The 26873-nt window shown below is 36.4% G+C and overlaps 1 protein-coding gene across 1 annotated transcript in view; it reads right to left on the reverse strand.

Annotated features, from left to right (window-relative positions):
* The window catches only part of LOC109106615 (RNA-binding motif, single-stranded-interacting protein 3-like), a 139523-nt gene that overhangs the window by 8534 nt on the left and 104116 nt on the right, over window positions 1–26873 (reverse strand). Inside the window, exons 7-10 of the mRNA XM_042741485.1 lie at window positions 8444–8550; window positions 7174–7217; window positions 4181–4277; window positions 1896–1946 (exon numbers count right to left, since the gene is read on the reverse strand). Coding sequence (XP_042597419.1) covers window positions 1896–1946; window positions 4181–4277; window positions 7174–7217; window positions 8444–8550 — 299 coding nt within the window. The remainder of the gene's footprint in view (window positions 1–1895; window positions 1947–4180; window positions 4278–7173; window positions 7218–8443; window positions 8551–26873) is intronic.

Raw genomic sequence — 26873 nt, forward strand, 5'->3', positions numbered from 1 at the left:
AAATTAGGAAGGAAGTATTGTAATTTCCCTACTGTAGTGTAAAGCAAAATAATATAACTATGAAATATTCATTTTCATCTATTTTATAGTGAAATAGTTTTACAATATGTATATATATATATATATATATATATATATATGTATATATATATATACACACATATATACTGTATACACACACACACACACATATATATCATATATGTTTCAAAGCGAAGTGCGCACATCGTTTAGGCAATCAGCTCGTGATCCGGTGTTTTTTGCCCCTCAGAATGGCTCCGTTCGCAGTGAATGCAGTGAACTTGTTTATTTCATGTGCTGTGAGTTTGGGAACGCAACGGCCACCAATTATGCTTTATTTTCACATTTGCATAATTCCTAACAGACCCGGTTCTACGGGAGTCCTCAAACGAAATCAAAAGTACCCCCAGTTAAAGCTGTTAAATGGCATTTTATTGCAGATTTGGCAAACTATCCAGTGTCTTATGGTTCGCGCTTTGGAGATTGATTTCTATTTCAACATGTTTTTGCAGCGTTGGGCAATGTAGCTAATCACAGAGATATTTGTTGATTTCTTGAATCAGAGGCGTTTAAGTTTAAGAATCAACTCACTGCTCAAATCGAGTTTTTGGACAGGTATTGTGTTTAGCACAAATCACCTCATTATAACAAAGTGTAGATGCGATGCAAATAAGAAATATATATATATATATATATATATATATATATATATATATATATATATATATATATATATATATAATATACTGAATATATGTAAGCATTTTTTCACTGAAGCTGGAGTTTTCTGTCAAAATAAAACTCTATTGCCGTTTCCATCAAAATAAAAGCTTAAAGTGCGGTTTAAATGGGCAACGTTACTGCAGTCCAAATTAAAAATATCTCTTTCATGTGTTGAAATTAGGAAGGAAGTATTGCAATTTCCCTACTGTAGTGTAAAGCAAAATAATATAACTATGAAATATTCATTTTCATCTATTTTATAGTGAAATAATTTTAAACAAAAAACAGGAATAACAATAATATGAAATCTTTGTTAATATTGTTGTTATATTCTAATTTGTATGGCTTCCTAAAACACCAGCTTAAATGGAACAAAATATGTTCCATATAATATTTGTATTTTTAACAGTAATAAAATAATTAATCAGTTTAAATCTTTTAATATTTACAGGGGTCCCTCACAAGGGGACCATCATAATTTGGGGTCTGTGGCAAAAAAAAAAGTTTGAAATTACCTGGTCCATATGATTAATGCTCTATATTTCAATAATTCTGAAGTCACACAATTGCTTTATTTGAGGAAAATACCAAATCGTAACTGATATTCACTTTAAGTGCATATTCAAACTAATTTGTTTCATGGACATCTCTAAATGAACCAGACAACAGATGTTTTTAGTAAATAACAACTTAATCCTATCTGTCAGTGTAAAACACTTACAAAATAGTGGAAGAGTTGTGTAAAACACTTTTTTTTATGATTTTTTTTTTCGGAGCCTGAGAGCCTGTCCTCATTTATTCTTACATTTTTCCTTTTAAGTTCCACAAACTGTAAGAAAGAACCTTGATTTGGACTGACATGAAGGTGATCAAAAATGTAAAATATTTTGGTGAACTATCCTTTTGAACACATAAAAAAAACGACCTTTCACCAGTCCCGCGCTTACTTGCTCGGCCACAAAAGGGCAATGGGGGTAAAGAGCCACTGCATTTTTTTTTTTTTTATCTCACAGAACATCCACACTTTTAAAAAGATAAACGAAATCACTCTCACCTCTCCTCATTCCTCTCTATCTGTCTGTGTCCTCACGTCCCCAACACACGCACACACACACACCAAGATAAATGAACACCTCCTCAGCAGCACTTACCGTAGGTTGCATAACGTACTGTTGGTGAGGCATCCACGACGTACTCTGGACCTGTGGGCGGAAACCAGCATTTCTTAATTTCACTCCTCACCCCCCTCCTACACCTCCTCCCGCTGCCTTGAAGCCCCGATTCCCACAGAACAGCCAAGGCAGGAGCAAGTAATACAAGTGCGATAATTACACAGGGATCGGAATTCTACAGACAGCGATATTGCTTCCTAATTACAGCGCTGCGGCAGCAGTTTCATCATCTAAGGCCGACTTGGACCCCAAAAATCTCTCCTTTCATCTCAACGCCATAGTAATTCTCGCACTAACAATTACTACATTTAGGACAGGGTTACTATAATTAACTAAAACTGTAAAAACATTTTCGTTACTTGCAATAAAAAGAAACATTTAGGCCTACTAAAATAAAATAAAACGAACATATTTTATATTTATCAGCTAGCTGGTAACTTGGCAAGGCAGCATTTCTTCTTTTCTTTTAGTTCAACTTAAATAAATAAAACAAAAACAGACAAAAAAACAAAAAAAACAAAATAAAATAAAAAAAAAAATAAAATTAGAAATACTAAAATAACACTGATATAAAAATACTGAAAAATAAAAATTAATAGGCTATATAAAAGCAGTACTCAAAATGAAAATAAAATAACACTTATATGCTTGAGTATTATTTTTATACCACACACTGGATGTGCTACAAATAAAACAAAAATGTGAAATAAAATAAATAAACACTATGTAAACATTATAAAAACTTAACTTGAGTGTGTACTTGAGTTACTAAAAATAATATTAAAATAACTGATATTTCTGAGTATTATTATTATTATTATTTCACCACACAACTTAAACTGAAATAAACAATATGGACATTAAAAAAGGCAAACGCAACAAAATTACTAAAACTTTAACCTAAATTAAAACGACAACAGAAAATGAGAATAAAAAATGATAGGCTACTAAAATAACACTGTTAAGCTCAAGTATTATTTTTACAGTAGCTACACCACGCAAACTGAGAATAAGTGGCCACTTCCTGTCTGAGAGGATGGATGTATGCATTTAGTTTCGTGAAAGTGCGTTTGAACGGTTGTAGGTGTCTAAATTTATATGCGGTGTCCTTTTATGTTGTTCTAGGAAGAAAAGCCTTTGGGATTTGTTCATCACTGTGATCCGCCTCAGGCGTCTCTCGCTCGCTCTCTCTCTCTCTAAACACACTAAGTCCACTAAGATGTGTAAGAGCACACCTTGTCTCTCTCTCCCCGACTGTTAAAAGATTCATGCTCTCGCTCTCCCCCCTTCCCTCTGTCCTTTCACCGGAGAGGGAAACAGTTGTCTCTTGTTCCATTCGCAAAGTTCTAGGGTAGAAATAAAGGTAGCAGCACATTGATTTCCTGTCAGGTTGGCTTTGAACCCGTTTTGGTGGGTTCAGCACAGGTTGCAATTTAAAATTAATTTGCCGGCCAGCAGGGCGTTTTTGCACATGATATCACGCAATTTGATTAAGAGATAACCTTGCTGGCGTGCAGAATTTATCATAACAAACGTGCGGCCGAGAACATAAACGAAGACTAGGGCGCCGCACCGGTCAGCGTGGGTGGTTTGTATATGTGCGCTCGTGCTTGGATATATGTGTGTGTCGGTGTGTTTGCGCGAGGACGAGGTTCTCATGAGGACGGGAGGTACATGATCTGAAGGGCTTAGCTATTCTCTACGCTCAGCAATGTTTTGTTTAGTTTAGCTTAATCCAAATCAGTTAAGGATGCTCATAGTCACTGTTTGCTCACTCCGTCTGACTGCAGCTCTGGAGAACAGCGTTAATAAGCTTTCCTAACATATTAGCAAACATGGAGAGTGATGGAAAACATGCTATAGCGCAACATGCTCTCCTCGTATGTGTGTGACACAAACTGCGTTTGTGTTTGCATGCAAATGTGTTTATATACAGTGGCCCCAAAAATATTTGGACACTCAAATTTCACTTTAAAATGCCTGAACGGCATTGTGTTAGATATCAAACATCTGCAAAGAATTACTACTAGACCTTTTCTCAAAGGTGATTACACTTTAATTACATTATTTTTAACCAGAAAGTGTTCAATTAATTTTACACACAGTTTTTTTTGCTTAACTGTGCTATCTTTCTTGCATATTTTAAATATGACATCTTGATGGTCCAAATGTTTCTAAGGGCCACTGTATGAATGTAAATGTGTGAGCTGGTTTGCCTGCAGCATGTGTTTGTTCTGAATGGTGCGTATATGCTGTGATCTTACCTGATATGTGGAGACAGGAGAGGCAGCGATGAATGGAGTGATTGACGTTTGAGCGATCATGCGGTTTGTGGAGATGCTGTATGGTGAGGAGTAGAACCTGCAAGATACACAAAACACTATTAGTATCCTTTTCTGTTTGTATAAGACAAGGATTTTTAAACTGGGGTCCAGGAACACCCAGTTTTCTTGGAAAGGGTCTGCAGAAAATTTAAGAGGAACACACCGTGAAATGTGCTACACAAGCCTTTTAAATTGAATTAAAATTGTAAGTTTGTTCATGTAACATTAATAGTATTAACACTTAATACTGTAATATAAATATGGATTTTTCTTATAATAGTATAATAATTTACTTCAACTTTAGTTTAAAGTCAATTATATAATTTTATACAAACTTTCAGATTTTTAGGGTCATTAGGAATGTTTAATGTTCTTGAAATTGTTGACTTATATGCTAGCCAAGGCTGCATTTATTTAATAATAAACAAACAAACAAACAGTAAAAACAGTAATAATAATAATAATAATAATAATAATAAATTAATGTAAATATTTTTTTTTATTTTAAATAATTTTTTTTTATTACATTATATTTAAAAAATAAATGAATAAATAAATTTAAAAAATGAATTTTCTGCAGCCATTACTCCAGCCTTGTTAAAAATATTTTTATGTTCTAGAAATAATTTTTCTTGCAATTTTTTTTGCACCAAGGCTGGTTTTATTTTATTAAAAATATAGTGAAAACAGTAATGTTGTACAAAAAAAAAAAAAAAATTTTAAATAAACCATTTTCTATTTTAATACATTTTAAAATAGAATTTAAAATAAATCAAAAAGCTTAATTTTCAGCAGCCATGACTCAAAAATCATAATATAATAATAAAATATAATTTTTTAATGCTGTGGAATTATCTCTTATTATCAATGATGGAAACAATACAATACAATTACCATGTCTTGTGTTTATGTGTATAGTCGTGTGTGTTTATCTGCACAGGCTTGTGTCACAACAGTTAATTTGTTGACTTATCTGTGTTACCCGAGCAACAGCATTTTCCAATAGCTACAGTTCTTGGGCAGGACTTTATTTATCATTGTGTACCTAGTGCGGACATGTTTCATCTGCAAGCTCCGTTGCTAGGCTTTATTGATCAGCTTGTCTGGCAGCTGAGAAATGGAGCGTGGGGAGAGAAACGCTGTCTGCCCCAGAGAGCTCATGCTCCCTTATGTCACAGTCACACAAGACGACCTGAGTGAGAGCATGTCCAGGAAGAAGGTAACCCAATCTCTGAAGCAGGGTTAAAATGTGAAGCTTTAGTTAGTGTGCAATCCTTTTTTTAGCTTAGCACTATGCTGTTATTTATGCTGGCTATTAGCTTCAGCCCGCTGACTTTGAGACGGCATGCCCCATTAAACAATAAAGAAGACTGTAATATGAACTCACTATATATATATATATATATATATACACTAATGTGACGGAAAGGAGAAAGGAAACAAATAAAGCATTTCTGTTCCCTTCTCTGCCCTTTCTACTCGCTCTATTATTTACAATTCAGAACCTGCCTCTTTTTCCCTGATTGCATATTTTTGTCATTCCTTATTTCGCTCTCTTTTCACCAGACAGCAAGTGCTGAGTCAGAGGTGCAGAAGGAGCTGGAGCTGGTAACCAAGGTACGAGTGTGACTGTTTCCCCAGAGTGCCGGATCAGAAACAGAGCCCTGGGCCTTCCGTCCGCTGGAGCGGACAGATAGAAAGGGTCTTATTTCCCTTAGTCCAGCACCCATCTTCCTGCCCTGCAACCAGCACCTGACGAAACACTTACACTCTTCGGTGCAACAATAGCACAAAATGCAGATTGATTATGACAGTAGTTGTTTGTGTGTGCCAGTGTACAACACAGCTTCAGTATTACTCACTCACTGCAGCTCAATAGACCAGATTAAACCTGCATGAACCAGCTGGTTAGTCAAGGAAATCTTGGTGGTTATGCTAATTGACTCTTTAAAACCGTATGACTCATTAACATGATCAATATCTTCCTGAAAAACCTTTGTATATGATGCACCACATGACTTCTGCCCCCTGGTGGATTATTCATATTCTTCAGGAAGTAGAAAGCCTTTTTTTTGGTTAGCATTTTTAAAAATGTCCACCTTTGTGTTTTGTAAAATGTTTTTATAATGTAAAATGTTTGCTAATGTTGATGAATTAACAAAAATAGTAACTTTTATTGAGTTATTGATAGTTCAAAATGCATATTTACATATTTACATTATTAATAGAAAATGTTTCAGATATGAAATACAAAGCAGGAACTTCAGGTATATTTAAATAAGATATATTTAGAGTTGGAATTGATATTTATATGTATTTTTATATATGCATCTTTACCATTACCTTAACTATTATATATGCATGCATTACCATTTGCACAAAATTGTTTTTTTTAAAGAAATAATACTTTTATTAGGCAAGGACTTTATTAATGATTTTTATTTCAAATAAATGCTGTTCTTTTGAACTTTCTATTTAAATTAAAAAAAAAAGTAAAAAATAAAAATCCTATATCGCAAAATTATTTAGTAGCACAACTGTTGATCACAAAATCAGCATATTAGATTGACTTCTGAAGGATCATGTGACACTGAAGACTGGAGTTATGGCTGCTGAAAATTAAGCTTTGAAATACAATTAAAAAACAGCTATTTTAAATTGTAATAATATTTCACAATATTAAAGCTAATATTGTATTTTTGATCAAATAAAGCATGAGACTTTTTTTTTTTTTAAATCCTCTAAAAAGACTCAAAACCCAAGATATTTTATTATGCCAGACTAGCATAATAATAATAGCATCTATAACACATAATGTACTTTATGTTGTATTGCTTGACTTTTTAACAGGGATCACTGGTACGAGGTTGGATTCATCGCTAAAGCTCATCTAAGTTCACTGTTTTACCCCCCCAAAAACAAATGACTCTTACCCGTTCTGCATTGCAGTGGGGTCATAGGTCAGTGCCATGCCACTCTGAAACACAAGACAGACAGGACAAAGAGTGAAAGATCGTTCTGGTGAAGCAAGTATCCTATAAAGTCTATTGAGTAATGCTGGCAATAGAACAGGGTCGTCTAATAGGGGCCGGCCAAGTGCTCTTTATATCTTTAAAAGCACATGGCCGAGACTCGTAGCTGTGGATGTATTACCTCAGAGCGCTGGGCTGTAATACCAGACGGGCTTGGGTTCGATACAGCACAAAGTTATTTGGTATTTACAAGGCTGCAGGAAGCATAGCTCATGTTGACAGAGCCGCACTAGCTAAGTGAATAAGAGGGGAAAGCTGGCTGCTTAGACCTGTATTGGACTGGAGCAGATAAACAACGCTCATATACTGCAGCTTGTTGGGCGCCAAGTTTTCCTCAGCGGGGGAGAAAACCTGGAGACTGGTGGGAAAACCATCGACCTAACCTACGTGTGACTGGACACTGTATCTAGTTAATGTGGAGCCCTGGGGTTGCATATTGAAATACGCCTTCATGAGAGAGTGCAGCCAAAGTTATGGTGGCTGCCAGCTCCTCATAATGGGCGCTCACGGTCTGGTCGGTATCTGGGCATGCTTCCCTGAACTGCCGCGTCATGCCAGCAGCTGGGGCTGCCCAGAAAATGCCAGTTGTTCACCCTGCCGCCATTTTCCCATCAGCCAACCCAGACGGCGACTTGCTTTGCGGGAATAAAAACAGGAGAGGAGAGATTAAAGGACTTGAGCGAAAGACTGGGAACTTAAACATGGCCAGATGACTCCATCAATCAAATGTTTTCTCCCACCTCCCTTTCTTTCACTCCTTTATTCTTTCCGATGTTTGAAACAAAGGGTTTGTTTCCGACTCATTCCCTTCACCAGGGTTGGGTATTCTGGGAAAGGGAATGTGCAGAGAAAATAGGGCAGAAGCTGGCGTGGAAAAGGTAAGTACAGACGATCAGGCTGCGTCATTTGGAACTGAATTCAGGTTGAATTCCAACGGCTGCATTTGAAATGAATTTGAACAGATGAACAGTGAACAGCAAACAGTAGAATTAAAATATTTGAAATGTAAAGAAATTAATATAAATGTAATTTTTATTAGAAAAGCCAAGGTATGAACTACCTTATGGACAGATAGACAGATAGATAGATTGAATTTGATAGATTCTGAATTTTTGCAGAGCCGTGTCGAGGATGTTTGGTACTGCAGGTCTTTAAGGTCATCAGCGCTCACCTCTCCTTCCCGATGCCACGGTCGGCCGTTTTGAGGGTACTTGCTCTGACTCTGCCTCTTCTTCTGCCCTCCGTCTGCAAACTTGCACAGCAGCGGCTCTGTCGGGGCTGTGGAGGAGAGGGAACAAACACAGAAGAATATAAAAGATCAGTCAGCTAGTCAGCAGGGCGTGAGAGGGAGGAGTGGACAGATACTTCCATAGGTCAACCGCAGTACGATTGATGGAAAGGTCATGACCTCGGCAAAGAAAGTGGAGTGTGTTTTGAACAGAAAGGGAAATGTTACACCACAGGTATCACACCCACACCGAGCCCACAGAGCGGCGGAGGAATATCCAATGACCTTTTGAAGTTCAACACCCCTCGACTATCTCCCCTCGACTTCCTGCACCCCCCCACCCCTTCCCATTATGTCTTCGACACTCAGACCATCGGCTCCACTTTTGGCACGGGCATCCTCTCAAATCCCCACCATCAAAACAACTTCCCTGGCAGGTCTTCAAAGCACCTTGTTTAATATTTGCTCAATAATAAATGACCTGATTGCGACAGTAAATAACTTTAATGCTGTTGACTGCGCGAACTGAAAAGTTTCTTAACAATGTTTGTTTGTTTTTGGTGTTCACTGAAGTGTGTATCTCGCTTACTATCTCTTACCACACGAAAAAAAAAAAGCAATGCGAGAAGGCTCCTCTACGACCCCGAAAGGGCCAGTTCACGCGAAAGGCGAGCAGAGAGTTCAGAAGAGTTCTCTTCCAAAAGTGCAAAGCAGGATGGCAGGCACTGAGGCAAAACAGTTCAATGTTCTCGCTCAGTCATGACGGCAATATGAATTGCAGGGTGTGGAACACCTCTCTGAAGTCTACGAATGCACTTGAGGAGCAGGAAATTTTGCTCTCCAGTTGAACAAATTCCTGTACGCCACAGCTAAGCTAAACTTAATTTGGTTTCCTCGGCAACCAGAAAAACTCATTTAAAGCGAGCGCAAACTTCTTGGATGATGGGATCTGGCAGAGAGCGATGATAGATGCAGGAGGAGGAGTTTTTGCTTTGTGGAGTCCAGACAACTATTCTGAGTAATCCTGCCCTCCAGCGATATGACTCTACAGTCACCTCTGAAAGTATGTTAGTTTGGCAGAGAAAAATGAACACTTTCTCTTCCGCACGCTTTCACCTGCACTGCCATATTTCAGCAGCTCTGTGGAACAATAGAAAGCGGTTGTATCACAGACCGCAGAGGATGCTTTGTGCGTAAATAAGCGCATATATTACATAGAACCATATAAACAAATACAAAACAAGCAGCTGAAATGGCTCAGCGGAACATTATGTATTCTGTAGCCGAATATAATATTTAATGTCTGTTGTTTGTTCGTTTTTGTCTATTGTTTAAAATGAGACATCAAACAAGGGATCAAGTCTTCAAAACAAAGATTTCAGAATAAACCAGTCATTCCGAGATCGTAATTATTCAGAAAAACCCTGGACATGAGGGCAGGGAGAAAAGATTTGATGAAAGAAGATAACAGAAAAAAAATAAGACAAGAAAAGAGAAATAAAGAGAATAAAATAAAAATAAAAAAGAGAGACAAGATGAGACAAGAAAATAGAAGACAATTGAATGAGAATCCCTCTTAAAAATTATTTTAAATAGATTTAAAATAACATAAATAAAATTAAATATAAAAATATTTTAAATTTAAATTAAATTAAATTAAATTAAATTAAATTAAATTAAATTAAATTAAATTAAATTCTATCTATCTATCTATCTATCTATCTATCTATCTATCTATCTATCTATCTATCTATCTATCTATCTATCTATCTATCTGGACAGCTATCTGTCTGTCTGTCTGTCTGTCTGTCTGTCTGTCTATCATATGTTTGTGTTCGTGTAAAACAAGCCAACAAAGCCAAATCATAAATTATTCATAAAAGATTACGTAAGAAAAACAAAAGGAGAAGAGAAGAGAAGAGAAGAGAAGAGAAGAGAAGAGAAGAGAAGAGAAGAGAAGAGAAGAGAAGATTTTTTTTGGCCACTGTGATCTCTGTGTGCTTTGAGCTGAAGGAAGGTGAGGTAAAAGTGTCTCTCCTCCACCTGCAGAGGAGGCAGGGTCTACACCTGCAGCCTTGTCATCACCCTCCTATTATACACACATGCACACACTGGCCAGCGCTGATAACGGCAGCACAACACAAGCAGCTCCATTGTGAAGGACAGACAGAAAACGAGGCGGCAGGAAAGATTACAGCTTTTGCGGCAGACTCAAAATGTTCAAGCAAGCAGCTCTCCCTTGCCCTATCTCAAAAACAATGAGTCTCTCTCTCTGTGTATGTGTGTGTGTTTCAGCTGAGACAGTGGGAAACGCCCTGCATTAAACCCCCTCACAGTTTAGGTCGAACTCTATAATAACAATCAGCACCATCATAAAACAGCGAACCCAAATAACGTTGGGAATTTTTGTGCTGCTTTTGGAGCACGCTGGAAAATCCATGCTGATTTTATGAGCAGACTCTGCTTGGCATTAGCTCTGTTTGTTTTGCTAGTCAGGTTGCCCTGAACTCAAAGTGCTGAATCTCACTCATGCGAGGAAAGTTTTGAGCCTTTGTTAAGAATGACTGATTTTTGATTCAGGCCCGGAATGCATCCAGGGAAATCATACTGCACGCACACAAAAACAAATACCTCCAGAAACAACCTTTCTTGCCATGTGTCCACATCAGACACAATCAGATAAGACAAGCTATTGCATATATAAGTTTAACTCTTCAAACTGTAATAAATATCATTTGTGCTATGAACATAAATGAAACCTGAAATCAAACCATAAGTTTCTTTCATGGATTTTTAACCAGGTAAAACAGGATAAAAAGACCTACTGTACGCTGCTCTTTTGACTTGAGACAGTACATACAACCAAAACATGCTAAAATCACTGCAAAGCAACACAAAACCCACCCAAAATATCTAGCAAAAGTAAAACGACATCCTAGCAACACCATAGCAAAAATGCTAAATTGTAGTTACCACAGTTGTTAAAACTCTAATACCCTAAACAATTAATTCTGTATCTGCTCCAAATGCTTTCTGAAGGTTTCTGTCATTTTGCTTACTTTATTTTGATGATTGTGGTGTCTAATATCAAATTACACACAGGTTTATTGTAGACACAGCTGTAGTATTTTGAAGAAACATATGTACAAGTACATATGCACGCACTAGCTGTTAAGGTATCTCAATCTGACGCTTTATCACACTTCATGAGCTAAAGCATGACGCTATTCCTTAAACCACCACAGGGCAAACCACAAACACTCACACACTCTCACTCAAACATCTGTAGCGCTGCACGCGTGTCAATGCGCCAATATTTTAATCAGAGTCTTCTTGGAACTTCAAGCACCATTACAGTAAGCATCCCAACATGATGACATGTGTTTTAAATGTAACATGAACTATTGCAGGGAAAATTCATAATTCACTGATTCATTTTTTTATTTTTTATTTCTCATGGGGCATATATGGATTATTGTTGGGTCACTTCTCATTGCTTTGGGAGTTTTCCCAAAAAAACTCATTCTCTTCTCTTAAAACTTGTAGAGACAAACACAAATGAAAACGTCATTTAATGAAACACAATATGTTAATGGAACTTGTTTTGTATTGAATTATTAAATTGCACTGTATTTTGATTGTGTGTCCTTAAGTGTTTCCATAACATTTACCCAAGCAGACAGCTCTAACCACATGTATTTCCAAGCTGTTTATTAACTTTGGGTCACGGCCCTGCAGATATTCAGTCAAGGAGGGAATGTGAAGGAGGGGAGTTGGGGGGGGGGGTGTCCATCAATAAGATAGACATGTGTTTCTAATCCATGGCTGTTGTCCGGCGTGCCAGCTCCTGCTGGGCTCCCACAGACCTCCAGTTTTCACTGTGGGCGGCAGGCATTCCTGAAGCCACACCCAAGTTTCCCACCCTCAATCCTACAATGGCTCTCAAGTTGCCAGATTTCTGCATTACTTCAATCCTTTCATTCCCAATGACAAACAAGCACAACAAACAAACAAGCTGTAGAGTTCTATTACATCAGTTTTTTTTCTATTACAGCATTTATTATTATTATTATTATTATTATTATTATTATTATTACAAATTATGGTTTAATTGATCCCAAAATCTGTGTTTTCAATTCTATTTTAATATATAAATGAATATATAAATGGCTTATCAGTTGAATTCATAAAACTTTAACAATGTAATAATTAAAAAATATATATAATAAATAACAAATAACAAATAAATAAATAATAAAAATAGTCCTATACAATGTGTTGTGTTTTGTTTTGTTTTTCCAGAAATTCTGTGTTGTCTGTTTTAATTTTTCTGGATTTTGTGTTTTACATTTAACACAAAATTGTTATCAAAAATGGTAATCAAATCATTTGATAAAATGTTAATTTAATTAATCTATTAAGATGTAATCAAATATGTGTAAAAATGTGTAATATATTCCTAAATAAATAGTAATTCTAAATATTTTTTAACTACTGTTTTGTTACTTTACATTACTTGTAAAGAAGTGCATTGTACTGGACAATAGTAGTATATTTTTAGAATATTTTTAAGTTAAATCAAACTTTTATTTTGGTGGGTTGTAGCAAAGACCTTTAAGTTTCTGGGTGTATATATGATAATAGTCTTTATCAAATAAAATGGTGAAATTCTCGTGAGGTGAACTCATGAGATGGCAGATGCTGAAAACACCACGATTTTCATGTAGTGTAGTCAAAGCTTTTATAAATGGATTTCGTGATTATGATTCCGCATTGTGGAAATCATACAGCACAACAGCTGAGATGCACCAAAACTAACATTTGGGTTAGACATGATTTTCTTACTCAAAGATGACAATTTAACTGGAAGATTGGTTTGACATGGATGACCTTCAAAACAATATGTGTACATGTGTAACACATGGAAGTTCCTGTTCTAGAACATGCAGAGAGGAAAGAAAGAATGGTGTTTACCAACAGGAAGAGCACTGTTTGCCCTGGAACCGTGTGCACTGAGTGCGTAGGAGGAGCGTGTGACCCTGACAAAGCTGGTGTCTACACATCGCCCACGCTCTAATAGCAGCCTACCGCACAGATCCGTTACACTGCCAGCTTGGCACAGTGGCTTTCAGGTCCAGGAACGACGGTGTACTCTGGTTTCACATTCATCCACCGCTGTATGATACATATAGAAAGAAAACCGAGAAAAATACAGCCCACAGTTGAGCGCTGCTGTGAGGTGAGCCCACACACGCTCTGTGAGACATGAGAATTCACTGAACGCAACAACACCACAACCCTGGTATTATACAAGTGGGGCGTTTGTTTGCGAGATGGGAAGCCCGGCCTTTCCATGAAGCCATGGGCGCCGAGCCTAATCCTGGAGTTTTACACACAGAAATACAATACAGCGCTCCTACATTAAGAAGCCTCCCAAATACGTCATTTCAATTCCCTGTAGAAACCTTGCTCGCTGTGCAGAGATACACATTCATGATAGAAGAAGGTTTGAGCACAGAATGAAATTCTGGCTCCTCATTGCTAACCCAACCAAAGCTATCTCTAATCATTTTTCAAACAAAACAGACATAGAAAGAAACAATTAATTCATGTTTAAGACACATGTTACACTGTAAAAAAAGATTTGCAGTTTTAAAACTAAAAGAATGTAAAAATACTACAGTAAAAACATGTAAAAGGGTTAACTGTAAGATAAAATTTATATTACTAGATTATGTAACACGTCATGAATTTAAAATTATCTTATAATTTATGGTGAAAATATGACAAGTGTATGGTTACAGTAAAATATTGTTAAAATTTGTAAGAAAAAAAATTACAGTGAAAATACACAGAGGTCTCTGCATGATGCATTGAATTTGATAATATTTCTTTACAATGTTTTGTTCGTTTTTATTATTGTTTTAAAGTTTAAAGTTTCTTATGCTCACCAAACCTGCATTTATTTGGTCAAAAATACAGTAAAAAATGTGAAACATATTTTTTACTATTTAAAATGACTATTTACTGCATTAATGTGTTTTAAAATGAAATGTATCCCTATGCAGGCAAAGCTGGATTCTTAATAGCCATGATTTCTAATATGTTGAGTTGGTGCTCAGGAAACATTTAAAATCCTAATATCTTTTTGCACAAACCATGATCCAAGATTGTATGATGAACTGAATTTAAAAAAAAAAAAAACAGCATTTATTTAAAATAGATTTTTTTTGTAATATTAGAAATCTTTAATACATTTGTCCCCTTACTGTATGTAAAAAAAAATAAAAAAATTCATAACAGGACACTTGAGGAATTAAGACAGCCTGCAGTATTTTCTAACAGGTTACAAATGTAATGCATGCATTCTTTTTAACCTTCATGCTAATACTAATAGTAATGACAACAGATCCCAGTGTGATGCCCTGATCTTGGATCAGTGCTGGGAGAGCAGTTTACTCTGAGCACTGGTTTGTTTGTTTGGGCTAAAGCGGGTAAATATCACTGGCCTGTTTGACATCTCCCCTCAGTGGAAAGAGAACAGGAGAAAAGAGACAATTGAGGGAGACAGACAGCGAGAGAGAGACACGCTCTGAGTAGAATACAAACATTGCATAATCAGCTTAGCCTCCCCACTTCCTGCCTTTTAATGGGCCTGTCTGACTTTGGTTTGGTGAATGCTGCTCTGCACAGCTCGTCCTGAGAGCAGGTCACTGGAGAGAGAGGGAGACAGACTATTGTCTCGGTTCTCTAATAAAACACTGCAGAATGCAAGGTCACAAGCCGGTTCACCGCATGCTCGTTTAAAGGTTGAAGTTCATGTTTCATTTAGAAGAAATGTACTCGCCGCATGAAAACAGAAAATAACATAAAGTTGTCTCTCTGTGAGGTGAATTCACTAAACAGTTGCACCACTTTTGTAAAAGTAATGGACAGTCTGCACTAGTATACAGCTGCATTATATATTTACATTTTTATTATTTTTTTTACCATAAACACTTTCTATGCGAATGATATCTTGACAGAAATCTTGTTTGAAAGTAATAATTTTATTATTTAATTTGATAATAAAATAATTATTTATTGTATATTTTAAAATTTTTTTTGAATGAGTCTGTAATATTTTAGTTTAATATATGTTTTTGAGTATTTTGTGCTCACAAACGAATATTGTTAAATATGTTTTTTTATTTGAATATATTTTAAATGTAATTTATTTCTGTGATGGCAAAGCTGAATTGTCAGCAGTCTTCAGTGTCACATGATCCTCCGGAAAGCATTCTAATATTCTGATTTGGTGCTGAAGCAACATTTCTTATTAACATCAATGTTGAAAACAGCTGTGCTGCATAATATTTTTGTTGAAACTGTGCTTTTTATCAGAATCCTTTGATGAATAGACTGTTAAAAAAAACAGCATTTATTAGTAACAGAAATCTTTTATAACATTACAAATGTCTTATTGACACTTTTTATTAATTTAAGGGAAAAACAAACAAACAAAAAAAAATTCTGCATGCATGAAAACTTGCATTTCACCATTTTGGGTTTATTTATATGCAGTTTTTCTGCGCTCACGCAAAAGTGTCTTATGTGCATGTAAAAGTGTTTTGCAAACGTCTCAGGGGTTTTTAGACTTCAGGCGCAATGTAAAATTAGGCTTGTAATAGATTTATTCACAAAAGTCAGCACTATTTGCCTGCCACAATTAACTATTATCACTCGTGGAAAGCAGGTGGTACACAGAACTTAGTTGAAAAAAGATGCTTATGTAGCAGTAATTTATCGTATGATACATACAGACAGCACACACAGATAACCCACTCCCCCGTGTTCGCTGGTTAAAACGCAGGCAAATGTTTCCCTCTTTTCAGGTAATTGAAAAGCATTTGCTTGTGCTTCTGCCTGTCTGTGTGCGTATGAAATCAAATCTGTCTGATTTGGATATGCATGACTCATCCCAGCAGCCCTAATGAACGCTTGATAAAGAAGAAGAAGGAAAAAAATGCATGCAATATTGCTTCCTAATGGGCTCTCTGTTGAAATCACTAGCCCACCGTGGGGCTGACTGCTTTCCTCTCTCGGGTCAGAGGCAGACAGAGCTATTAGAGAACACCCCAGATCAGATAGATTTCACTGAAAGATCATTTCTCCCCCTCATTAGAATTCTATCTTGTGTAAACGCGATTATCTGGGCCTGGCTTTGTTTGTGTCAGAACAGGGCTAAATCAATCACGACACCGTCGAGGACGAACAAAGCATGAATAAATCAAAATATAATGCGGTTTAGAAAATTTGGTTTGGGGAATTCTCCAGATAGCGCTGGTGTGAAATGACAGAGGCTCCGTGCACTTGCAGCAGTTTGAAGACCCGCTGGGCATGCCACCTTATTTAACTGATGATATTAGCTTCAGATTTATTGATTTGTTAAGAACTGGGCATCCGATTTAGTGTTCACATTGGCACAATGCTCTTTGTCTGTTCACATGTTGATATCACACTCAAAAGCTTCATCCAAACTGAACGCATGGAAGCCAAATGCAGGTAATCTGATGCTAATTCTACTGTCATTTAGTATTGTGATGAAAGTCAATTGTTTATTCAGTCCGGGTCTAACTTGTATTAACAAAGAACATTCCTTTTTTTCTGACTGCATGTATGTTCATATTTTCACACGATTTATATGCAATGCAAGGCATGAAAATGCGAACATGTGAATAATCCTTTCACATGCAAGTAAGTGTAAAAATATGAATAATTTTCACTCTGTTAAGCCATAAGCAACAAGCCAAGACCTTTATAGCAGCTCCACTGAAGATATTATTTTCACACCTCAACCACTAACACATATTCAAGCTGTTTTCCAAAACACCTGATCCCTTTACCACACCTGCGCTTGGAGACCCGGTTACCAGGTGCACACGTGTGCATGTGTGTGTGTGAGAGAGAACCAGAATCATTTTCCACATGGATCTAATGTCAGTCATATAACTATGATTGATTGTGAGTCGTGGGTCAAAGGGCAAAACAGGGCCAAACAGGGCATAAACATGTTTTACGAGTGCAAAATGAATATGAATAATTTAAGATTTTGCACTATTTCTAGGTCACTAATCAAACAAGAAAATTTGTGACTGATCATGTGCATTTATCTGCTTTTTTATATGCTGAAAAAAAAACTGTCATAAAGATTTTTTTTTTTAAATAAATAGGGCTGCAGGATTATGAAAGCCCTATACGCATGGGATTAGTATTATCTGGGGACCTTGTATGATTTTGAAACTACCAAGCACCCCCCCCCCACACACACACATCTGAATTTTGTGTGGTGCATTCGCACGGCATAAGAAAAGCCTGTGATCTTACTCAAATTCACTGACTTATTTCCTGGATACCCGGATGTCAAGGCTTTCGAGTCCCATTCTATGGTCTGGTTAGATGGATTTTAAAAAAGAAACTAATATAGTTTTGTGCCTTGTATCATTTACATTTCACCAGGTTAAAATAATATCTCAAGCTTTTTGCTTGATTTAGTTGTAACACATTTACCTCGAAACCTTTTCAGCTCTTTCTGCAAATTGTAGTATGGTGTAGTGGCCTATAGCTATATGACATCACCCGGAATACTATCAAAACACTCCAATGCAACTCCATTCTTCGCAAAGATGCAGGAAACAAAAACCTCAAAAAATGAAATGCGACCCGCCAAATGCGGGCCAAATCACAGAGATGCCGATTCGCATGGGACTAATATTATCACAGGACCTCGCTTTTCGGCGAAAAATATTAGGTCAATTGCGGGGGAAGTTTTACTTAAAAAATTACAGACATGTCCGATTCGAATGGGATTAAGATCACAGACAACCTCCGTGAATATTACAAATGACTGGAGGTCACCAGGTAACACTAATACCATGCAAATAGGTAAAGTCAGTAATTAAACAACACGACGTAGTCAGTGTTGGTATTGTATCAGACACTTACACTTAACATTAGGCTATATGAAAAACAAGCTCAGATGGAGTTACAAAAACGTACAAAAGTATATTAGCTAGCCTTTCCAGACATAGTGTTTGAGTAAAGAAAACGCTGTACTATTCAAACAGCACTTATTTATTTACCCCAGTGGCGGCTCGTCAGGGGAGGTGAAAATGGGAGGAGGACTATTTAATGTTAATAAAATTCACAATTAATTTCAGTTCATATCTCAGAATGTGTATTTTTTGATTGTCATTTCACAATTGTAATACCATAAAATGTTAATGAAGTTGGAAAGCACTGCATTCCTATCACAAATGTGCTGAATCTGCTGATATAATTACAACAGCTAGGTGACAGAGAAGAGGAGGGGGGAAAAAAAATTAGCCAATCAGCATCGAGTGTTCACTTTCGGCGCTGATGAGTGTTGAGAAAAGAAACCTAGTAGAGGAGGAAAGCCTCCCTTCTGGTATCAACCAATCATCACAGAGACGTAAATTACGTGATATTAGTTTGAACGTCTCGCGCCGGCCTGATAAGGCAATAATTACTTATGATGAGCAGCAATATTGAATATTTGATCGGCAACAGATTTACCAAGCTGTCATTCAAATAGTATATATACAAATTAAAAAAAGGGAAAACACGCCTAAGATGGATATAGAATACAGCAGTCGGCTTAACAGGCAGCTCTCTTTTAGCACAGACTTTTAAGAAGGGATGGATGTTTGCTTCAAGTGATAGGCCAGGTAAGTGAAATTATATTATATTGTTGTATGCGTGTCGTTTTCTTTACATTTTCTGACTAAAAGCAACCAAAAAGTCATTTTAAAGCGGTTAAGCAAATAATAATAATAATAATCGGCAGGGATCCCAGACCAATACAATTAGTGTGCCTCCTCTATTTTAAAACCCACTGATTTACCCTTGCATTACCAGAGATCTGTCTCCCGTCTGTGCGCGGCGCATCAGTCTGAATGAAGGCGGGAAGTTATGACGTTTCGCTGAGAGCTTGAGGATCCAATGGCATTACGAGCTTTAGTGACAAGCACTCTGTAATACTTATCATTGGTTAAATATTTGTAAAACCCTCTAATTTAAAATAATAATAATGAATTATAATAGAGATATGAAGTTTGGATAATTTTTCATGGCACACCTGACTGGGCTAGGGTTTGGCAACTGCCCCTGGTTTTACACATCAGTAAATCTATATAAATCCTATAGAGTTAACTTCTCTCTGGCCCTCTTAGCAGAATAAAAAAACCTGTTATCAGATTTTGAATAAATTATACACCAAAAGCGAGCAAAACATCAATAATAGAATGCTCCCATCTTGCTATGATCAATAAAGCTGTCAATGCAAGTTTACACAGTATCATGAGACCAGCAGTTCAGCACGAGCTCACTGAATATCAAATCACGGCAGACATAATCATAATTTTTTACTTGATTTACTGTGCAACTATATATAAATATATATATATGTATATATATATATATATATATATATATATATATATATATATTATATATATATATATATCTATAGTAATATATATATATTATGATATATAGATACTAAATATGAATCTAGGTCAGCTCACATTTAGGACCCAGTGTTCTTTCCTCTCGCTCAAAAACATGACAAAGATTTAAATGCACATGCTGGCATGATGAGACACTGGAGGAATCACGAGGGCCTGTAGCATTTCCTGTATGCGAGGTTACGGGCGTCATGTTTGTGTGTTTATGAGCGTTGTAAAAGCCATCCATCTGACTTAGTGTTCAGCTCTCAGAGCAGGCCTCAACGCAGAGAGTTTGGGGTATTTACATTGCCCTCCATCACATTAACCACTGCCATTCTCTCTAAAGACTACAGCCGAATCTAAACACTTTTCGTACACTAAGATGACTGTCGCGTCCCTGCAGAGAAAAATAAACAGGTTCATGCTTATTCAAGGGTTATGGGAAAAGGAAAAGATAGGCTGAGTGAGTTTTGTGGAAGTGAAGAGCAGAGAACTGGAAATGGAGTAGTTTTAGAAAAAGACGCACAAATCCAGGGAGTTTTGGGAAAATGTGAGAGACAATAAATGACACATTTACAGTTTTAGTAGAAAATATGAGTGCTTCTTGCTTGCACAGAACTCGCCACCAGTGTTGATTGGCTTTTGCGCTGCAGTTACTAGGGTGTAAGTATTGTAAGTCTATGGGATTTTTCCCACCCATTTTATCATCAAAATTATCATAAAATATGGTGACGAAAATGTTCCTCGATGTTTTAGTCATTAATAAATTAAATATTCAAGAAACCCCATATAAAAGGAGAATTTTAGATCTTAATCTTTTATTCTACCTTAAATTAAATGGTTTGGCACAACATCGTTCTTTACATTTTGTAGTAAAGTACAGTACACTACTGTTCAAATCATTTCTATATCAAATAAATGTACTTTTTTTTAACTTTCAGTTCATCAAAGAATCCTGAAAATGATCATGGAATTATTATGGAAAAAATCAATCAGCACAAAAAATGTCAACATTGATAATAGTAAGAAATGTTTCTTGAGCTGTAAATCAGCAAATTTGAATGATTTCTGAAGGATCATGTGACACTGCAGACTGGAGTAATGCCTGCTATAAATTCAGCTGTTCCATCACAGGAATAAATTACATTTTAAAACTTATTCAAAGCGAAAACAAGTATAAAAAATTTAAAAAAAAATTTTTTATTATTTATTATTTATTTATTTTTGGATCAAATAAATGCAGCTTTGGTGAGCTTAATATAGTTCTTTCTTTCTTTTTTTTTCTTTTTTTTTTTTTTTTTTTAAATCTTCAAACGTTTGAATTGTAGTGTGTTTGTTAAGTATAAATAATACAGAATTCTAAACATTTAAATAAAAAGCAAAATATATAAAAAAATTAATAATATTAATTAAAATCCTTAACTATTAGTACTAATGTCAAGATAAATTTATTGAAAAGATTATTTTGTGATTGAGAGTGTCACCATATTTTGAGACTTATCCAACACAAAGAATGAGCAATGCATGCCTTAGCAAGCGGCACTAAATATAGAGAGTGAACGAACACATACAGTAAAAGGGAAGAAAGAAAGGAGACAGAGAGAAAGAGGCAAACAGAGAACATGAGAGAACGATATGCGCCAGCGCCCATTATGTTCGCCAGTAAGTCCAGGGAAAATAAACAGCTTCATTAGCACGTCCTTTATAGAATTTCTCCCTCTCTCTCTCTCCCACACATAGCGTGTGAGCGCCTTGTCTGAAGTACAGACTATCCAAACATAAGACATCAGTCAGAAACCAGCTCAGCACTCATTAATACATCAGAATGTTACAGATCCCTCCACGCCTCAGCGCTGGCCCGCCAAACCCTTACCTGAGACCCCTCCAGTATGACCTCACCACTGGAACACAAACACAGCAAGAACTGAACTCAAAACAGTCCAAAAATAACGTCACACCAGATCATCAGATTACTGGCAGATTCATCTTGAAAGGGGGACTGATATCTTATTTCGATGGTGTGGTATGTAAACAGACAGAGTGCTTTGAAATAGATTAAGGATACGTTCAAACTGTGGAACAATATGATTGTCTATAGTGGTTTGGCCCCTGCTGGTAGATGTCATAACTACACCATCTGGCTGCAAAATAAATAAATAAATAAATAAATAAATAAAATACTATAAAGATGTATTTTTATATATATATATATATATATATATATATATATATATATATATATTTATATTTAAAAAAAAATTATCTATCCCGGATTTTCAACTAGGTCTCTCCCTTAGTGATTTCTGGCCTCTCCGCTGACACACATGCCCCATTCAACTCTGCAAGCAAACAAATCCTCAGAGAGTGTATCGCTCCGTGGCAGCTTGATTTCCTAGTCTCACAGGCATTAGCGAGTCAAGTGGAACCAAATTTGATGGGTCATCCCAATGTCGCACACACACATACACTCACATGAAAACACACATCAGACTGGCCTCTCACACACTGACGGGCCATATAATTTAGCTTCCCCTTCCATCAGCACAGACAGTGGAGTGTAAGTACTCTCTCTCACACAGTCTCACTGTCAGTGGGCTTGTAAGTACTTCAGTACAGGCCCACTTTTCCCTCAGTCTCAGTTAACACACACACAGAGCAATTTAACAAGTCACTTTACTGATCAGTCTGTGGGAAAACATACACAACACCCTGCCCAACAATCTGTCTGTCTTTTCCAGGATTTTCAAAAAAAAGTACTTTTTTGGCATGAACAAAATGAAATAATAAATAAATAAATAAATGGAAATTAATTAAAAAGAAAATTACTCAAAAATATTTATTAATAATAATAATTTTACAACAAAATAACATTTTATTCCTTTTTAACTACAGGGCAAAAAATTGTTAAATAAGATGCATTGCATGTTATATTTCTCATTTGTAAGTCACTTTGCATAAAAGCATCTACTAAATGAATAAATGTAAATGTAATAATTAATAATAATAATAATAATAATAATAATATATGAAAATAAAATTCTGGTGATATGTGGCAAATTCCAAGCCTTTCACTAGCAAACTATCCTGAATTGTGATGTCGAAGGCAGCAGACAGGAAAAAAGTAAGACAATTTCATGTTTTCAAAAGCATTGTAAAAAAGCATTTTTACTATACTATACTGAAACATTACTGACATATAAGTTGCTTCTATATTTATATTGTCACAATACACAGCTGTTTTTGAACAGCCATCAACTTAAAAAAAAAAAATAAATAAATAAATAAAATAAACTGCTTTTTAGAGCAAGACTGTGTAGTTACAGCATCTACCAGCAGGGGCTCACAGGGCCAAACTTATCAGCCAGACCTTGACCCCTTGCTACATATACCCATTCCCCTTTCAATTAGTTATTTTTCAGTTTTGTGTAGAGTAGTGCTTCTTTCTTGTGTCACAGTAAATAAGAAATATGTGCCTGTATCTAAACCTTTATCTCTTTACCTTCAATTACCATCAGCTAAAATGTTCCAGAATGAATGCATATGTGTGTGTGTAGTGTTATGGCACTACATCCGTGCCTTGATTCCCAAACCCACACCATTAAGACTTCCCTCAGGCCACTTTACTCATGAATAGGGTGAGACAGAGAGAAGAAGGGAGGGGGAAAAAAGAAACGGCTTAAGGTCGAGATCAGGATGCCGGCCAAATTGCCTGAAACGCACTCCAAGATCTGACAGAGCCCACAGGCTTCAGCTGGGCATGTAGAAAAGATCAGCAGAAAGGAAGGAGCACTGGACGTCCCATGACTGGGAGCTCGTGCGTGATGGAGGGGTCATGGCATTACACGGTCGTCATCATTATCTACCCCAGCATCAGCAAGTTGCCTAAGAGCCTGTGTAATTATGAGAGCATGCAGGCCTGATGGCCCCGTCGTGGCCTGTTAGAAAAGCCTGAGTAAGCTGGATCAGGACAACACGCGTGCAAACACACACCTACAGCAGATGGAGACAAGAGGAGAACGACAGAGCAAGTGATAGCAAGCACTTCATGAAAGTCATACGGGTTTGGAACAACATAAGGGTGAGTAAATGATGAAAGAGCTTTTATTTTAGGGTGAACTATCCCTTTAAGAGACAAACAAGGAGGTTCTTTTCTTTCTTTTTGCTATCGAATAAAATGCATGCATAGACATTTCAACAATCAATCTGTGTAAGAAGAAGAATAGGTGCGATGCAGGTGGGTAACGCTTTTTCTGTCAAAGCATACAGCAAATTTGATCTCTTTTATATCTGATGTTTTAATAATGCTACACCTGTTTGAAAGAATCTTCAGTTCAGAGCAAGTTTCGAGAGGAACCACTCGTGCAAAACATAGTTATTCCACAGGCTCGTATGATCCACTTACTACATAGTAAGTACAGAGAGAGAGAGAGAGCGATAGAAAGATGGAAAAGAGGAGGGGAGGGAGAGAAAATCGATGAGGCGCTATTTTTGAGCTTTAAACCTGGATATCAATACATGCATGGCTCCTTTTCAAGGCTGAATGCATTATCAGATGGCTGGCTAAGACTGTAGCAATATTCCTGATTTAGGAGAGCCCAATATCACCTTATTCTCACTCTCTGCCTTTCATTTCTCAGTAGAAGCTTTTTCTTTTTTTCAAAATGGCTTTTTAAAGGGATATGTTACCCAAAAATGAAATTTCAGTCAATTTACTCCCACTTGTGTTTCCCCAAACTTGTATGCCTTTCATGGAACACAAAAAGAGAAGGTTTAAAAAATGTTCACACATATACATATAATGGAGGTGGACCACTATATAAAGATCCATGAAAACATCATATTTTAAGTCTTATAGAGCCATGTTGTTATGTTGAACAATTCAATTTAAAGGAATAGCTATAGTTAAAGGACACTTTTGTTATCATTTACTCACCCTCATGTTGCTCCAAACTTGTATAAGTTTCTTTCTTATGTTGAACACAAAAATAAAGATATTTTGAAGAATTTTGAAGAACCAAACAGATGTTGGTCCCCATTGACTTCCATAGTAGCGAAGGAAATACCATGGAAGTCAATAGGTACCATCAACTGTTTGATTACCAGCATTCTTCAAAATATCTTCTTTTATGTTCAACATAAGAAAGGAACTCATACAGATTTGGAATGACATGAGGGTGAGTAAATGATAACAACATTTTCATTTTTGGATGAACTATCCCTTTAAGTCTTTACTCTCCTTGGTGTGTTAGTAAGGGGCATAGCAATATATAATGTAATTTGTGATTGAATCATTCTTTTGAGTAGAGTCTTTTTGAAGCATTGTTTGATTGTCTGAGTCATTCTTGACTTCAACTCAATTTATTGAGTACAGTCTTCTGAATTTATTTTGTGTTTCAAGGAAGAAAGTAAGTCATATGTGTTTTATTAGTAACCAATGACTAATAAACCGGGAACGTCAATGACTGTTTCATTTTTGAGTAAACTGTTTCCTCAAGCATCAATCTGTAATTTGTTTCTCTATACTGACAACAAAAATGCCATGTTTGACATTTAAAATACACTACCATTTAAAAGTTTGGGTTCTGTAAGATTTTTTCCATTCTTTTTTGAAGGAAATAAACATTTTTATTCAATCAAATTCAATTAAATTACGTGACCAGAAAAGTGACATTTGTAATATTACAAAATATTTTTATTTCAAATAAATGTCGCTCTTTTGAACTTTCTAAGAATCCCGAAAAAGTCCACAAAAACATTAAAATTGATAATAAAAAGCACTAAACCAGCATATAAGAATGATTTCTGAAAGATCATGTGACACTAAAAAACTGAAGTAATGGCTGCTGAAAATTCAGCTTTGCATCACAGGAATAAATTACATTTTAAAATATATTCAAATAGAACAGTTATCTTAAATTGTAATGTCTTGTAACCGTTTTGATCAAATAAATGCAGAAAAGACTTCTTTCAAAAACATTTAAAAATCTTACAGACCCCAAACTTTTAAACGGTAGTCTATATTAATATAACATATTATTTTATATTTTATTTAGACCAATGAGATTTCGGTGTGGATGAGGCCAGGAAAACGCTTCAGAAATAGAAACCAACTCACTGGGGAAAAAAAATGCCCATTGCTTGTCGCAGTCGCAGCTGGTTAGTAGTAACAACTCAGATTTACATGGAAGACATTTTTATCACTTGTCGCTTTATCATGTCGCACCGGGTTAAGACACAGTGTAAAGGTAACAACAAAACTGAGTTGGCCAGGAGTCTGTTAGTACTGAGAAAAGAGAGAGAGAGAGGTATAGATGAAGTCATCCATCATCCCACTGTCTTTGGGTCTGACACCGAGCCGCACGCTACACCCCACAAATCACACAGCAACTGCCAGAGTTGCAGGCTGCCCTCTCCAATCTCTCTCTTCCTATTCTCTCTCTCTGTCTTGTCAGTTGCTTTTACACCCCCCCCCCCCCCAAGCCCTCTGCCTATGCCTCCTTCAAACAGACAACAGACAGATACACACATACACACACACACACCTACTGCATCCAACAGGAATCGCATATTCTCCCTTTCTCATCCACCCTAACCTCTCCAGCTCTGATTCTGTTGCCTTTGCTCGCCTTTCCTCTCTCTAAGGGAATCAAGAAAGCTCAGCAACAGCAGGGAAATGAACACCACAAGCACATTACTGAGGAAAATACCCTGAGCTTTGCAAAACTACACCATTAAATAACACTGTTTACACATTTGTGTGTGCGTCTGTCATTGTTAAAGGGGACAGAATTGACTTTCTTAATAAATGTCTCTGGTCTTTTTTAAGCATGACTGCTGAGTGTTTGTTACTGTAAAGGAATACTCTG

The sequence above is a fragment of the Cyprinus carpio genome, chromosome B16 (assembly GCF_018340385.1).
Source record: "Cyprinus carpio isolate SPL01 chromosome B16, ASM1834038v1, whole genome shotgun sequence".
NCBI lineage: Eukaryota > Metazoa > Chordata > Actinopteri > Cypriniformes > Cyprinidae > Cyprinus > Cyprinus carpio.